The sequence below is a fragment of the Acanthopagrus latus genome, chromosome 5, assembly GCF_904848185.1.
Source record: "Acanthopagrus latus isolate v.2019 chromosome 5, fAcaLat1.1, whole genome shotgun sequence".
Taxonomy (NCBI): domain Eukaryota; kingdom Metazoa; phylum Chordata; class Actinopteri; order Spariformes; family Sparidae; genus Acanthopagrus; species Acanthopagrus latus.
In genome coordinates this window covers 9,671,692-9,687,992 of record NC_051043.1, presented here as the reverse complement: position 1 = coordinate 9,687,992, position 16,301 = coordinate 9,671,692, and the positions used below count along the sequence as shown (strand labels likewise).

At 47.3% G+C, this 16,301-nt stretch overlaps 1 protein-coding gene across 4 annotated transcripts in view; it reads right to left on the bottom strand.

Annotated features, from left to right (window-relative positions):
* Positions 1–16,301, bottom strand: part of rhobtb4 (Rho related BTB domain containing 4) — a 44,687-nt gene that overhangs the window by 11,838 nt on the left and 16,548 nt on the right. For 3 of the 4 annotated variants that reach the window (XM_037098725.1, XM_037098727.1, XM_037098726.1), the window contains exons 3-8: positions 7,575–7,776; positions 7,217–7,320; positions 2,901–3,086; positions 1,897–2,716; positions 1,529–1,748; positions 488–606 (exon numbers count right to left, since the gene is read on the bottom strand). In XM_037098725.1, coding sequence (XP_036954620.1) covers positions 488–606; positions 1,529–1,748; positions 1,897–2,716; positions 2,901–3,086; positions 7,217–7,320; positions 7,575–7,766 — 1,641 coding nt within the window. In that variant the 5' untranslated portion in view covers positions 7,767–7,776. Of the gene's footprint in view, positions 1–487; positions 607–1,528; positions 1,749–1,896; positions 2,717–2,900; positions 3,087–7,216; positions 7,321–7,574; positions 7,777–14,370; positions 14,400–16,301 lie in introns of those variants that run through there. The other variant, XM_037098724.1, reaches the window with a different exon arrangement.

Here is a 16,301-nt window from a genome sequence, read left to right as displayed (position 1 = left end):
TCAGTCTGTGCCATGCGAGGATGAATGTATGAGGGGAATCACAGATCACCAGCTTCGTAGTTGCAGTCCATTGTGTGACAGTGAACAAAGTGTCTCTCTCTCCCTCCCTCCCTCCTTTAGTTTAAAACCTCACATCATGTGTATATCACAATTATATTTGCAATTATCTACCATGGTGGCATCTGTAAGTGACAGATGTATGAGGTACATATAGTTTTTATTTTTACTGAGCACTTCATCAGCCTTTTCCTCTTTTCACTGTTGATCTGCTGTAACAGACACATTTCCCAGGCGTGGGACAAATAATGTTTATCTTATCTCTTACTGCAGTTGTTGACACAAGCGCTGACTACAAGTGTTTCGTTAGGTTGCCCCGTGCGAACTGAGTTAACTGCTGTGTATTTCCAGGAATTTAAGGACACAAAACCCTCATGAAATCACAAAGGTGACTCCCTCCTCATGCTCTTCCCGGTGTGTCCGAACTCACCTCTTCGATGTAGCTTTCCATGAAGGACCCACGGAACATGGCGGCCATCCAGTTGCAGCTGGAGATGAGCAGGGGCTTGTGGGCCGGGAGGCAGCCATCGTCCAGTCGGAACACCACATCTAAAACCGGGGTGGGAAAAGAGCATTCATCTCGTGGAGTGCCACAGAAGCCCAAGCTACAGAGGGGGAAAGACAGACAAGGCAGACGTCCAGACATACACACAGGCAGACAGAAGGCCAGACAGACACACACACAGAGACGTGGACACAGGTAGACAGACAGAGAGATAAATTGACAGAAGGACAGAACGGCTTTTGACACAGATTAAGGGAAGGAGAGTGGACGCAGGGTAGTAGGATTCTAGACTTTGGTAAAGAAAGAGTTAAAAGGGGACACAGCAGCTATGTGTTATGATGTTGAATTCAACCCACTTGTAATATTATAGTATACGGTAGATCTTTTCAGAGTTTATCAGTAGAATCTTTTACACGCTTTTTAAAGAAAGATTCCCCGTATCATAACAATGAAGGCAACAGAGGAAGTATAGGAGGGAGTGACTGTGAGACAGGCTTTGTTCAGAGACAGCAGATGCCTAGCACTGGCTGCAAATGCTGTGATAAACATGCATACAGAACAGCTTAGGGGACAGACAAACACAACACCAACACAGGACACAGGAAGCACACAAGAGCGAGCACAAGAACACCAGGCAGACTGAAACGCGCCATCATCGAAATCACATGATGGTTTAAGAAGGAATTCAGAAAACAGACAAACCAGACACACAAAATGCACATTTTTATACCAAATATTCGTGTACAATGTACACAGAGTGTACATTTACAGAGACTGAAAGAGAATGCTGGAAATGAGCAAAATCCTTTCTGTTCATAATCCACTATGGCTCCCATCTCACATTCGCCCGCACACACATGCACACACTTGCAAACACCCACTGATGCGTACGTGGAAAACATCTACACCCACATCAATGTTACTGAAAGCATTGAATGGCACTGAACGGTTGGCACAGTGGTTTACCAGCAAAGGTCCCCTTATTGAGACACTCTTTGATGCGGTTGGCTCGGCGCACATGGAAGGCCTTGGTGATCTCCTGGTTCATGAAGCTCTCCCGGTTGAGAACATTGGCCACCATCATCCGCAGGTCAAACACCTCGAGCAGCTCTGCTATGGTTGCCACCTGCATCAGGTCGCCTCGGCCCTCGTCCAGGCTGCCTGTGTACAGGTACTGAAGCACCACCTGAGAACAGAGCAAAGTGAGGTCAAAGGTCAAATATAGACCTTAGGAACGACTATCATGACACCAAAAAACTCTTTGTAATATTCACATCAACTATATAATATAATTCTCTCCTTATAGTGTATTAATACATTTTCAGGTGTATCACCTTGAATGGTTCTTCCTGTATAAGTGCGTCCATGGCTACAACAGTCATGAGTCGTGGTCGTCCAGTCATGGGATCATCGACATGCTCCAGGCACACACTCAGGAACCCCCTTCCCCATCCAGAAAGTGCTCGCCCAGTCCCCAGTGCACCCAGAGAGTACAAAGCTCTGGAGGGGAGGGCATTATCGCTCTGGGAAGTCCTCAAAGAGCCCTGCTGGAGCAGCTGGGGTCGATTCAGGCCCCGCACTCCTCCGTCCACCCCGTCTTTATCAATGTCCAGGCTCTTAGTGCGCCCAGCTTGCTCCTTGGCTCCTCTCCTGCTCTGCTCATCTTCCTCCCCGCTCTCCAAGTTTTCCTTATTCTCCTGTTCCTCCCCCCGTGGCCCCAGACACGATCCACCAAGATCAAGGGTGAAGAGGTCATAGAACTTGGAGCAGGAAGTAGCCAGATAGACTTTGTGTGCAAAGACGCGAGTGGCACCGCCCTGAAGAAGGAAGAGGACATCTGCACACAGCGGATGGCAGAAAAGGGAATCAGGGCCCTCGCCGTCCGCAGGAGGCGGGTCTGGGATGCCCACGATGGGGCGAGGCGGACGCGGAGGCAGGAAGGGCGCCTGGAGAAGGGGCCTCTGGACCTTTTTCAGGTGAGACTTCCAGAACTGCAGGTGACGACGGGAGATGAGGGCAGCTCGGATGGCATTGTCAAAAACATCTTTGACTCCGAACTGGGCAACAATGCTCGTCTCATAGTAGGGAATCCCGAGTTCCTTTGCCACCTCGTGGCCTCTCTCCGGGGGAAGGATGTCTGTTGGTTTGATGGGTCTGCGGGACAGGATGAGAGAATGATGACACAGTTGTCAATGTCTTATTTACAGGGATTCAGTTACCAATTTATGATCACTGATCACTGACTGGAAAACCCCACAGGTATCTCTCACTGAAAGCCCCAGTGGTTCATGTTTTATCTAAATTTCTCTGTTAATGTCTGACGAAGGCGGCAGCTCACTTGGCTAGGGGTCGTCGTGCGCGGTTAACTGCATCCAGGTCAGCATAGCGCAGATCCAGCTGGCAGCCAACAAGAATGATGGGTGTCCGGGGACAAAAGTGCTTGATCTCCGGGAACCACATGGTGCGTACATGGCGCAGGGAGTTGGGATTAGCCAGAGAGAAGCACAGCACCACTACATCAGACCTAGAGGAAAAGGAGGGAGAGAGAAAAGTCTTACAACATCACAGAAGATGGGAAGAAGGACGGCACAGGAGAGCAGATCTGTTGTGTCGTGGGCAAGACATGTCAGCGGAGGAGACGTTTGGTCTTTGATTGAGTGAAGGGGACAGAGAAGAGAGGAAGAAAAAAGGGGTCGGCACTGAGTCACAGACGTCTTGTCAGTTTATGTTCAAACGTGTGTGATATGTGTATGGAGGAAGCCTGTTCAACAGCTGCAAGGCACTGTGGGAGCATGGACAGTGCCATAGAAAAAGCTGGGGTCGCAAGACGCTCGTGTGTGCATGTGTGTGTGCGTGTGTCTGGGCCTCTGGGCTGGTGATCTGTGTGGCCCATCTCTCTCTCTCTCTCTCTCTGTCTCTCTCTCTCTCTCTCTCTCTCTCTCTCTCTCTCTGTCTGTCTTTCTCTCGCTCTTACGTAAATCTCCCTAAGCCCTCCAAGGCTACATGAACCACAAAGAGAAGGCTAAGAATAGATCGGGATACACACACACATAAATTCATTTCCTCAACCGATGTGTTTGAGCAGGCAGACAGCAGCATTTACAGCTGATATCTGCTGCTGATTTCTGTGTCAAGTTTGTGCATGCGCGCCTAATCCGAGCTAATGGTAAATCAAAGTCGCCGCTGAGTGAGACGGATCATTAGGTATCAGAACAAGGCTGACAGTGCAGGAATCTAAAATTCTTAAATGATCTACCACTTAAGACAACAAAAAAAAGCACATGGTTTTAAGTCCCAGCATCACAAGACCAGGCCTGTTTTTGCATTTGCATCACTTGTGTAACATGTGTGCCACATTATCCATCATTGATGACCGGCAGATAAATATAGAAATATATGTATTCCTGTTTATCACGCTTAAAGTATTCATCTGAAGATGTGAGGTGCTAAACTACATCCTGACAACCGCGTTTTGACACCCCTCTTATTTCCCATGGGTGAAACACCTGCGCTACAGCGAATATGGCCTACTTACTGAACAGAAAATGGCTGCACTGTAAAAAAAGAAAAAAGATCTTATCAACTTGTTTTATGTGGTATTTCATGTCAAAGTCAGTCTTCGCTTTGTGCAAATCAAATAAACAGGCCACCTGTTCTGAATGAAGTTTCAACAGGTCAGAGTGTTGGATTCTCAAAAAAGGAAGCATCTGTTAAGAGAACTACTTATGAAGGCACATGGCTCAAAGCATGGGACTTTCCACTTTCTGCATTTTGTGCAGTGCGGACATAGGTTCCATAGTCCATCTTTACTTTCCCCAATGTAATCTCTGAAAAGCTCCTACTCCCAAGGACATAATACGCTACCTAACATACACCGAAGTATTAAATCACAGCTCACACACGTACACACACACGTAGGAATTCCCATTAGCACTTTGTCAAGAGATCATTACCGAGGCTTTGTCTGCTTGAGGGCATGTCATGTGTACATGCCATTGCCCTCGTGGTTACAGGAAAATACTTCTCTTTACAACCTATGCCTTACTGCAGTGTACCTTTGTGTTAACATAACACTGTACTAGATGGTGACACTGTACAGATTGAGGGGAGGCTCTGTGCTGGGAACAGGTTTACACAGGCTGCCAACTAGTTGCCCCAGCGGGCTTCTGAACCTGTCCAATCTTAACTTATCTTTCAAGAGCAGCTATTACAAAGAGCGAAAGTGAGCATTAAAAATGAGTATGAGAACAATCCATTAGTGCTGTTGCATCGCATAGAATGTGGTTGGTGTGGAAGGAGCTATTTCTTGGTTCAACCTGCAGGTGAACCCAGATGACCTACATATCTGTTTTCATGTATGTCATGCTGTTACTTGGGTCACTAGTACCAAGGGTATATCATATAAAATGAGAAGACAAGCAGAAGAAAAGAGATGGAGGACAGCTGTGTCAGAGGTGAAGTGACAGCAAACAAGTCCAATGTGCTATTACTAATAATTCATCCCCAGCATTAATGTATTATAAATAGCTCCACAAGCAACTGGTTATCTAGTGATTTCTGTGTGCGTGTGTGCGAGCGCGCACGCAGTGGATACAAACTACAAAGGTCATCGGTTGCCAGATTATGTAAGAGAGGACACACATAATGCACACCAGCTCTTACACAAGCACAAACACGGCAGAGATGTCCTAAACGATCGGATTCTCTCGCAGTAAAGAAATGAATGGGCCTCATGCAGGCATATGCATCGCTCTGCAATCACACCGCCTGGCATGAGACCCCTAATGAGTCATTAAGTCTGTCACAACCGCGTTACAAAAGTCATTAATGTGCTATTAAAATGGCTTAGAAGAACAATGTGCGAAAGCGCAATATGACATTGCTCGGCTTGTTCTTTAATGAAGAAAAAGTTAAGTTGCGGTTGGCTCAGGTTAAGTTTGGCTTAGCCTATTTCCAGGCAAAGATTGTTGTTTCTCTCCTAACAAAGCATGTGACAGTCTGACCCGACCAGACAATGTGATGTTTTGAGTTTTGATATCAACAAAACTACAGAGTGGAAGAAGGTGCTGAGAGGGTGAAGGGAAAGCGAAGTGTCAAGGGCAAACAGGAGGCTAATGATGGGCGTTGAGTAACAGTGCAATGAGCGAGACCGGGGAGAGGGGAGGCGGGGTGAGGTGAGGTGAGTTAAGGGGAGAGCAGGACGGGAGAGTAGAGGGAGGTAGATGCGTGGAGCTGCAGCCGCCAGGGAGACAGGCAGGCGGAAAACAGCTGAGCCGGCAGTGTGTCTTTATCAGCTGACTGCAGGCTGACAAAGCATACAGGACGTGTGGACAGACACGAACACACACAAACAAACAAAGACGCACACAAACAGATGTAGATTGTGCAGACGGGAGCGGGAGAACGAAGGCAGGCACAACCTAGAAATATACAAATTCAGTCTCACAGATATACAAATGTTAAATGGTGACATGTCACACAAAGTGCATCCACCCAGCCTTTAGACAATATATGCGTGTGTGTGTGAGTTTGGATGTTAAGTTTTAAAGCCGGGTGACAGATGATGATGACCATTAAAGACACATTAAAGGAGACATACCCTGCTCAGGTTCATAACAACGTTTAAGGCAACTATTAGAATAGGTTAACACACATGTTGCAGCATCAAATTCCCCCTCTGTCTGACATATTTTAGCTCCTGTCTCTTTGAGAACCGCCTCTTCAGTACCCAGTCTGCTCAGATTGGTGGGCTAACATACGCCTGAGCCAGCAATGCCGACAACAACAGAGCAGCTGCGGCAAATTAATTTGTACGTTCTCTGGCATAGATGCAAATGTGTGACTAGATGATGTAAACTACTTAAAGACATGACTACAGACGAGGTGTTTCAGGAGCCGTTTTTCTGTGGGAGAGAGGAGCTTCTGTTGGTGTGGCCCTTTTACAAGCACAAGAACTACAACAACTAATTGGTGAGTGGTAAATGTTGTGTTACAAACGAGAAAAATGCAACACAAAATAATAAATACTGTCTAGACACAGTGCTCTTTTAACGATGCATGACATATATTTTCACTCTTCCGTGTTACTGTCATGTCGTCATCTGAATTGGTGTTTGCTGATTTTGCTTTGGCAATAAGTGCTTTTGCACTTCATGCCAATAAAGCAGCAGGATGGGGAGTAAGAGGATAGAGCGATGATCCAATAATGTCTGCTGGAGGAAGGATGTAACAGCTTGAGGGCGGAGTTCAACTTTAAAGTGTTGCAACTGGATTACACAGTAAACAATTTCTGGTAGGTAAATGTTACGTGGGCTTGTTTATTATTTGGATGTGACAAAACTTGTTCTCATCGTAAGTTCTAATTACACTCTCCTGAACCAGCCGACAATGAGTTTGGTCAAATATTAGCCCGAGGAAACTGTTTCAGCACCTTACAAACTCTCAAGCCAAGATTCAGAAATCTCTTGGCTGAACCAGTTGTTAAACTGGAACATGGTGTGATGTGGTTAACCTTGTGGTCAGCCAGTAATTGTGTTTTTGGGTCAGTAACTAGACTCTGGCTGCTAGAATGTCTGATGAAAGCGAGTGCGCGCGCACATGTGTGTGTGTGTGTGCGCATGCGCCCGTGCCTGTTTGGTGTGTGTTTCTGCTCACCTGCCATAGGCAAATCGTCTGTCTTTGTGATGATCCCCGAATGTGTCCCATAGCCTCAGGGACACGCTGACCTCATCCACTACATCACGAGATCTCTCTAACACCTGCGACACAGACACATACCGCTGCAATCAGGTCAAAAGGTCTCAACTTCACGGTGATGTTGGTGTGTTTAGTTGAATTGAAGGATTATGCAATCACTAGGCTACAGGGTAAAAAAAAAATCCTGCACAATGTCAAGCTGCATGTGACGTGTTTTTACCTAAGTTGCTAATGCACAGTGTACTCAATTTTGCCTATATGTGTCTTTTTCCACTCTGTGTGTGTGTGTGTATGTGTGTGTTTCTGGTGTGCCCACCTCCTGGCATACACGGTACTGGTCGATGGCCCAGACGGTTGGCACGTGGGTGGCAAGCAGCTGATACTGTGTGAGGGTGGCATTGCAGGCCCGGGCACAGATTAGCCTGGTCTTGCCTACTGCATTATCCCCAACCACCACACATTTAATGGTTTCCACATTGGGCCGCTCATAGTCTGTGTCTATATCCATGGAGAGGGCCCTGGAGAATGGGAGATAGGAGGGGGAGGGAAATGAAAAAAGAGGTTAATTCAATATTCATGGGAAATTAAGATCGCATCGATAAAGAATCCCAGGAGGAATGACACTGTGATTAAAAATAACCGGCGTCGGGTGCAGTCGTTTCTAGCTCTGGTCCGGTCCGGGCTAGGACAGCTTTGTTAAGACTCTGAGCTGCCATGGCTGTGCTGACCAGTTTACAGAAGCTCCTGCCAAACTCCTCAACAGAACACATGGTTCGCAGGCTGAGGAATAGAGGGACCGCAGAGCTATTTCTGTAACAGCTAACAGAGAGAGGGAGAGAAAGACAGGGAGACAAAAAAGAGACTTCCACTGAGCTCTCTGTCCTTTCTCTCCCCTTGCCTGTCTTTCCTCTGTATCTGCTCCCCTTCTGACGAATCGATAGCATCTTCGCTTCACAGGAAACATGATGCAAAAGCGATGAAACGTCACACAAAAGCCAACAATTAAAAATCCCCCACACGGCACTTTTAATTAACTTTCCAGGTCGTTGGTGAGTCCAGGGGGAGCTGTGCATCCTCTTTGGGGGTCAAACATATTCACTGCAGGCTTGCGCAGAGGAAAGTGTGGTTACATGCTTGACTATGGTCTAAACCTTAGCACAAGACGGAGGTGGTTATGCATGTGCACACAGCTCAACTGACTTCCTCTTTCAAAAAGCAAACATCACTGTAAAAAGCTTATCAAAATCCCCTTTCCATAAACTGCTTACAAACATTTCTGACATGTCAAAACACATGTTAATACCGTTTTTTTCTTTTTCTTTTTTTTTTTTTTTCCCAAAACATTCCTGGTAGAATCTGCTCTATTACATAATAAGCCTCCACACACACACACACACACACACAGAGTGAGACCTGTAGTCAGCTAATCAGTCTATCCGTCCTCGCAACTAGTTCAGAGACCAACCCCACAGCCCCATAAATAGAGCATCTGAAACATTCATAAAGGCATCACTTGTTATTCCACTGACGTGGACTCCAGCGCAACACTTCAGTCCAGCACTGACAGACACCAGTTGCTAAAAATGGCATCTATTCATCGGACACATGAGCCATGCCTGCAGCCTGCTATTCAGCAATGACCTTCTCTGCAGTTCCACACACACAAACGCACACAAACACTTCCAATCTGCTGACATAAAAAGACCTCATTCGTCTTGTGATCTCTTTTGTCAACAACAACAAAAACATTTCCTGGTAAGTCCTGATTACATCAGCCAGGAAGTGCAGCGCAGAGATCCTACCTTTGTCTAAGTGAAAGTGATATGAGGTCTCCGTCGAAGAGGCTGTTTCCTGAGTGGCTCATATGGAACAGACAGAATTGTGTCTTTCGGGGTTATAAATACCCCTTTTTTTTCCCTTGCCACCTGTCTTCCTGCTACACCTTCAGAGACACGTACTACAGGTGGAGGAGAGATAGAAGAAGCAATAAAATGTTACCGCAACCTCGCACTTATCTAGCAGCTATCTGCCTGATGTTCACGGCAGCTGCCACAGCAGCGGTCCCCTTTGTGGGTTTATTGGGAAAAGAAAGACGAAGCCTGACTACACCAGTGGTTCTTTTAACATCCACAATATGTCAGGAAGGAACATATGGGCAGAGCGGGACTGAAATGTAACAGGCGACAACAGACAGAGGCAGAGAGGATGCACAGTAATGTTAATTCCCAGCGTTTCCAATGAAACGGCAGATAAGCAAAAGGGATTGCAAGAGAGACAAGGCAGGGAGGGGATTATTAGAGTCTTAGAGAGAAAAAGAGGGACTGTCAGCGCAGCATTAGAATCAGTCAGTCATGCCATTAGGATCAAGAGGGCAAGACCAACAATAACTGAGGCTGCTCAGGGGAACAAATCACAGCTTTTACTGCTGCTGCTTCCCTCTACTGTCAAATGTGAGGTTCTCTCAGAGAGGGAGAGGGCGACAGCAGGGGAGAGCGAGAGATTTTCAACTTCAGACCCACAGGAGTTCTGAAGTCGGTGTGTGTGTGTGTTTGCGCGTGGGCGTGCGTGCAATGTGCATGTGCATGTGGTAATGAGCTTAGGGCTGGCCTGCGAGGCATGGAATGATGCGAGGAGTGATGTAACCAGGAGGCAGCAGTGGCAGTGGTGTGGTCAGTTTCTCAGGGGGATCAAGAGTACCCGGCTTCCAGATATCATCAGCCTCCATCTGAGGCCCCGCGCCGGGCCTCGGAGCAACGGGCCCGGGTCACGTGTCGAATCGGCGCACAAAACAACCTGACTGCGTTAAGCTCACGCATCGCCGCGCTCGAAAAACACGCACCTGCTCTCTTGACTTCGTGAGCTCTCGCAAGCATCCACCGTCATTTCTAACTGCACGACCAAAAGGATGAGCAGAGGCAGGAAACTGTGAAAGCAAGAGCAGTGCAGCACAGAGGAGTGGAAAGAGAAGCCACAGAGCTCAGGTTTCATTTTTAAGCCAACGACCTATAGTGAACTGTACACACACACACACACACACATAGACGTCTAGACTTCATCTGCTAGCCGTGCATGCAGTGTCATCTTCCCAACAAAGCAGGAGGCTGCGAGGGACAAAGGAATGTGTGTGTGGGTAAAGAGAGAGGATGAGATTCTGACCCAGTTTTTTTTCTCGTACTCTTACACAGGCATATTGATGGGTGATAGGAACACTGTGACGGGAACTCAAAACGCCCACTCAACACACAAAAACACAGACCTTCTGGTTTACTCTGGAATGTCACGGATTGAGTCAGTGTTTGCGCGACTGTGCGTGTGCGTGTTCGGTGCAGGAGGACCAGACAGACAAAGAAGCTCATGCATAATTTGGACAGCGTGCGTCTCAGTATGGCTTTGCTTTAAGGCCAGAGGGGGTTTCATAAGGAGATGGATTACAGCTCTGCCTCACTGCAGAGCTCCTGGCATCTTTTTTTTCTTTTTTTTTTTTATACTGGCCCATTGCTTCCTTTGTAAATCCTTTCATTTATCCTTCAGTCGCTCTAGGTCTGTCTGCTTTGGGCCCAGCTGTGCCCATTCAACCAAACCCTCTGACCTGCTGACAAGCTCCCTCACTCTCCTTCTCATCCTGTAGGCTATTTATTCTCCTACTGAAATCTCCAGCTCACAGCTATCCCATCCTTCGCTTCACTCACCGTCTGGTAGTAACCTCTCTCCTCCCGCCCGTCTTCCTCGTCCTGTCCCAGTTATTCCTCCCATCACCCTCCCTCCACCTCCGCCACCCTTTTTACCGGCCGCCATCAATCCATCTATCTCCCCACGACCTCGCCGTTTTTTTTGTTTTTTTTTCTGGACAGCAATCAAGGAGCAGCATTAAGCAGACTGCCCTCCCACACCCGCTTCGCTTCCCCCCTCCGTCTCCATCTCTCTGTTATGTAACACCTTTAGCGATCTACTGGCAGCAAACCGCGCTCATCCCAAAAAAAAAAAAAAAAAAACCTCCATAGCTCCCATCTGCCTCTTTTTTATTGTCTTCTTCCTTGAGGCTGAAGTTCAACCCCCTACGCCGATGACGAAGCCGCCCGCCTCCCCATGCAACAAAAGTGACCCCAATATCCACCCCGCATTAGACACGGGCGAACACTTGCGCACTCACACAGAGCTCTGGGGTTTACACTGCCTCCGGCTCGGCTGCGTGGTCAGGGTGTCCATGTGTAATTGTTGGAAGAAATGATGGATACATGTGCAATCATGCGTGCAACCTAATTCTTTAATGACTATTTCTGGCAAAGGTTTGCTCTCACAAAAGAAAGAAATGTCTACTCATTCGTACTTTTTTTTTTTTTTTTTTTTTAGGCGTGTGCACTCTTGTCTGTGTAGGAAAAGTGTGTGTGCTGTGTGGGTGTTTGACAGTGGCTGCCACAGGCGCAGCTGGCACAGACTGGTTACATAACCTGGTCTGTGGCCTCTTCTTGGCTCCCTGGATGGCTGACAGTAGACCTCAGACTCATACACACTGGCGCAGACACACATAGACACATGCGGGACTGCACGTACTCGCCTCGCCCACTGCAGATGGTACTGGTATTACCGCATGGCCCGTGGCAGGCGGCGATACGCACACATCCATCGTAATGAATGAGAGGGTCTTTGGGAGCAGCGTGTCTGTCTGATTTGAGAGAGCCCTCCCCTTCCTCCTTCGCCTCCTCCTCCTCCTCCTCCTCCTCTCCCCGCTGCGGTAATGCTTTGTAAACACAGGAAGGCTCCTCTTGATGTCCTCATTTCCTTTATCCCTCCTCATCTTCTTCTTCCTCCTCCTCCTCCTCCTCCCCTGTCCATATTTTCCACCTACTCTTTCTCTCCATCTCTCCTGCTGTCTTTACTCTCCTTGTCTCTATTCCAGTTTCTCTTCCACACCCCTATACTTTCCAGTATCCACTCCAATATTTCCTTCTATACAATCTCTGTCTGTCATTTCTACCTGTCTTCTACCACCAACATAAACAGATAAACATCAATTCCTTTGACATTTATCATGAGAGTATTTTATGATTTATTATACCCTGCGATAAGTCTTAATTCAAAGAGCAATATACATATATATTGTTCTTGTACTCTAAAAAAACATCACACACGACACAGTATCTCATTCTCTAAGTATGGTTTCCATTTTCCAAATGAGTATTTGGGTAATGAGAAGTGCAGCATTTCTGTTTTTCTCTGTCAAAGCAACTGTGACTCAGTCAGTGACCCAAATACTACGGCAACTTCGTCGATGGAGAGGTGGATTAAGTCTGGGAGATGATATTCCAGGCCACTTACCTCCTGTGGGAACGTGACAGGGGATTCAAACACGATGTAAAATACCTTTTAAAATGGGCCAGAATGTATAACAAAACCTTGGGCCTTACGACTCAGAAATAGCCAGGACCCTAATTATCACTCCATCATGCACCGAACAGCTTACAAACACACCAGCGACGGTGCTGAACAAAAAAAGCACAACATAGTTTCTTCCACCTCGGCTCCAGGGTCCGTGTTAAAGCTTACCAGGATCAGACCGATAAGGTCCCACACATAATACACAATTGCGATGTCTAGCTCCTCTGAGTACCTTCCACTACAGCCTTAAACAGAGGTCAGAGCATTCAAGCAGTCCTTCAAGTGCTGGCTGACTCTTCCATGTGGGTCTGTCAGTGTTGCACTGCATGTTATCTCAAAGCTGTTGACACAGTCAAATCGTTGGGCATAGTGCCTGGCCGGGACAATAAGGAGCTCTGTTCCACATCTATCTGACCGCATACGTACCGACAGCCCCGATCATTGATTCATTAACGGCAGCGGTGATGGACTGTCTCTACAACAAAACAACAACAAAGGGGTTTACCAGGAAAGAGAACTGCTAGAGCGGATTTCTAATAAATCAAAAATGAGAATGCTAATAATGACATTTTGAACAGTTGGTGTTGCCACAAACGGACGAGCTACACTCACGGGGTGGCCGTTAAGAGACATCTTTTCATGACAAAATGATACTGGCCAGAAGACAACGATTGCACAATGCAAAAGACGCGTGCCAAAGCGTTTACGCAACCACAGGCTGCAGATATGATTAATTGCTGATGACTGGGAAATGAAATTATGGTCAGATGTCAAGCAGAATAATCTGTGTTCAGTCCGCTCAAGGCAGAGGAGAAAGTCTTCCTCACCAGCCCAGCCAGTACCTGCGTAACACTACCCCTATCGTGACGTCATAGCGACGGGATCAGCATTACTGTGTGTGTGTGTGTGTGTGTGTGTGTGTGTGTGTGTGTGTGTGTGTGTGCGTGTGTGTGTGTCCATGTCCGTGCGTGTGCGTGCACGAGTGTTAAACAGCGATATTCCGCACGTTATCAGCTATCTATTGTTTACGGTCACAGCTATGATCCGCGTGCTGCTCCAGTAAATACTCCAGTGCAGCATCACTCCACTCATCAATGAAAAGGCACCTCGTGCGCTCCCTCTCCCCGCAGCCATTCATAACCACCTGGCTCATTCATATTTTTTTTTTTTTTTTTGGAAACCGATTCAACAATCCAGACAACCAGTCATCCATATCCCAGGAGATAAAGCCCCGGATACACACCGCATCCGGTGCGGTGCTTTAGATGCCTTCCACATATCAGTGTTGTGAAAGGCAGGTGGATGTCAGCCTACATCCCAAATGATGCGCTGAATAAGTCTTGCGTAATGTGCCAAGCCCATCCGCTGCGCTGCACTGAACGCTGAATCGAAAAGCTCCGATAGCAGCGGCACATGTGGGATTAAAGGAGGAACAATAATCTCCCGTTGTATCATGTCTCGCTAAATACAATTTAATACATGTGAAATGTAAAGAGCCCTCGGAGACGGTCACAGGGACGCTGCAGAGCTATAATAGGAGATTAACGCCCCATTAAGAACAATAAGGACACCGTGAAATGAATGGATCACAGCGGATGATGTCTGAGTCTTCAGAGTTAAAGGCTGTTTTTTGTTTTGTTTCTTTTCTCTAGCGGAGTGTGGATTGATTCTGTGCACGACAAGAGAAATGCACCGGGAAGCATGTGACCCAGTGTCTCTGCAGGAGGGGTCCCTACCTTCCGACGGTTCCGGAATTGACCCACATGCCACTCTGCTGGCGGTTCAGCCGGTCACTCGAACCGGACAAAGACGCGCGGGGAACGCAGAGGTGGTCGCGGTGGTCCCGTTGTTTGTCAAAGGGCGCATATAAAGTGTCTGTCGCACGGGACCTCTGCCCTGTCACATCCTCCCCTCCGACTTCCCCTCGCTGCCTCCTCGATCCAGCGTCTCACGGGCGTCAACGAGTCGCTACTGGCTGCTGCGGGCCTGGTGTAACGCCGGGGGTGACTCTGATCGGACGCTCGTTAGGAAGAAATCTAAACATAACTGGCATGAAGATTTTCCTGGTCTGAGCCACCACCACCACCACCCCTCCTCCTGTGTTGTTGTTTCCCCAGCTGATTTCATCAGAGGCACGCCCCCACGACTCCGCGTCACGACACAAGTCGGCCGTCTCAGCCTGCGCTGCGTTCAGGCGCTGTCAGAAAACGAAAACAGGCGGCGCTCCCGAGGTTCCGCTATAATCGACACCCCTCCTGCACGACAGCGACACATTCGAGGGCGGACTTCAACGCACAGACGCTCGTAAGGGAGAGTGACTGCATATCACCGGTGTGCTTGTGCACTGATCAAACTTCCAAATCAATCCCCGGTCTCTTTTTTCTCCCTCTCTCTTGTCGGTTGTACTGTGTGAACATCTAAATATTACGAACAGGCATCCGCGGCTGCATTTCACCGAGGCGAGGAGGAGCACTTGAATGTGTCGTCGGAGATTAGAACGCGACAACCAACCACGTCCCTCAGAGTTTATAGTATCCCCGCCCCGAAACTGTGCTCTTTACAGTCCTGTTAACTCAACACGTCCCGCAGAGCACGCTGCCTTTTGTTGGTGGAGGACTCACATCCACAGCTCAGCCGCCTGCAGACCGTCATCATGCCTCTCAGCTGGCAACACTACTCACACACGAGGGAAAGGGCGCGTTCTCCTCCTTCCTTTTCCTAAATACTACAATAAAAAAAAAAAGAAAGAATAATAAACGTGCAAAACTATAAATATGGATCTGATTTGAGCTTAATTATTCTTTTGATCCTTGCTCACACATGCCAGTCATCCCCCTCTTGAAAACGAACATCCAGATAATGATGCAATAGTTATTACTCATGGGCAACGGAGACAATTTTTCTTCTATGGTTATTCTGGGAGTTCAAGCATAGCAACTAGCTACCACATAGCAACAATTGTGTATTGCTACAAAAGCCAATACAGGAGCCAAGTAAAAAAAAAAAAAAAAAAAGAAAGAAAGAAAGAAAAAGAAAAAAGAAAGAACAGGGCCAAGGCAGACATGGATCGCTGTGGAAAATACCTGGCTTTTTTACCCTCTGATTTTTTCCAAGATCTCAATGTCTGGGAATTCATCTCTGGAATGTTAAGCTGCAGCGGGAAAGAAAAACGCTGCCATGTGGCCGAGGGGCAAAAATACCTCCTTGTTCTGCCAGCAAAGCTATTTTTAATTTCAAACTTCAACTGCTTTGTAAATTTCATGTTATCCAGCACAAGAATCTCTTGAGTGCCCTCTCTCTTTCATTACAACCATGCCTGCAAACAGGAGATGAGAGGCCAGAGTGGTATTTGTATTAGAACCCATTTTATCACACAGTTCATCTGGAACATTTTGCAGTGTATGGCCTCGTGGGCATCCTGGACAGTCTGAACTTCCTTTCATGGCTGTGGAAGACTGAAGGCAGACATCTACTGGTAGACTTTGGTACTGAACTGTCTGAAACAAAGGAGGAATACATAGAACTCTCTCTGTTACATTATGGCACTGCTGTCACTCAAGGCCTCTGCAGGGAGAGCTGACCGATCCTACTGAAGATCAGCAGTGCCTGTCAGACAGACAGACCGAGAGTGAAAGAGTTTCAATGCGTTAGCAAACCACAAATCTAT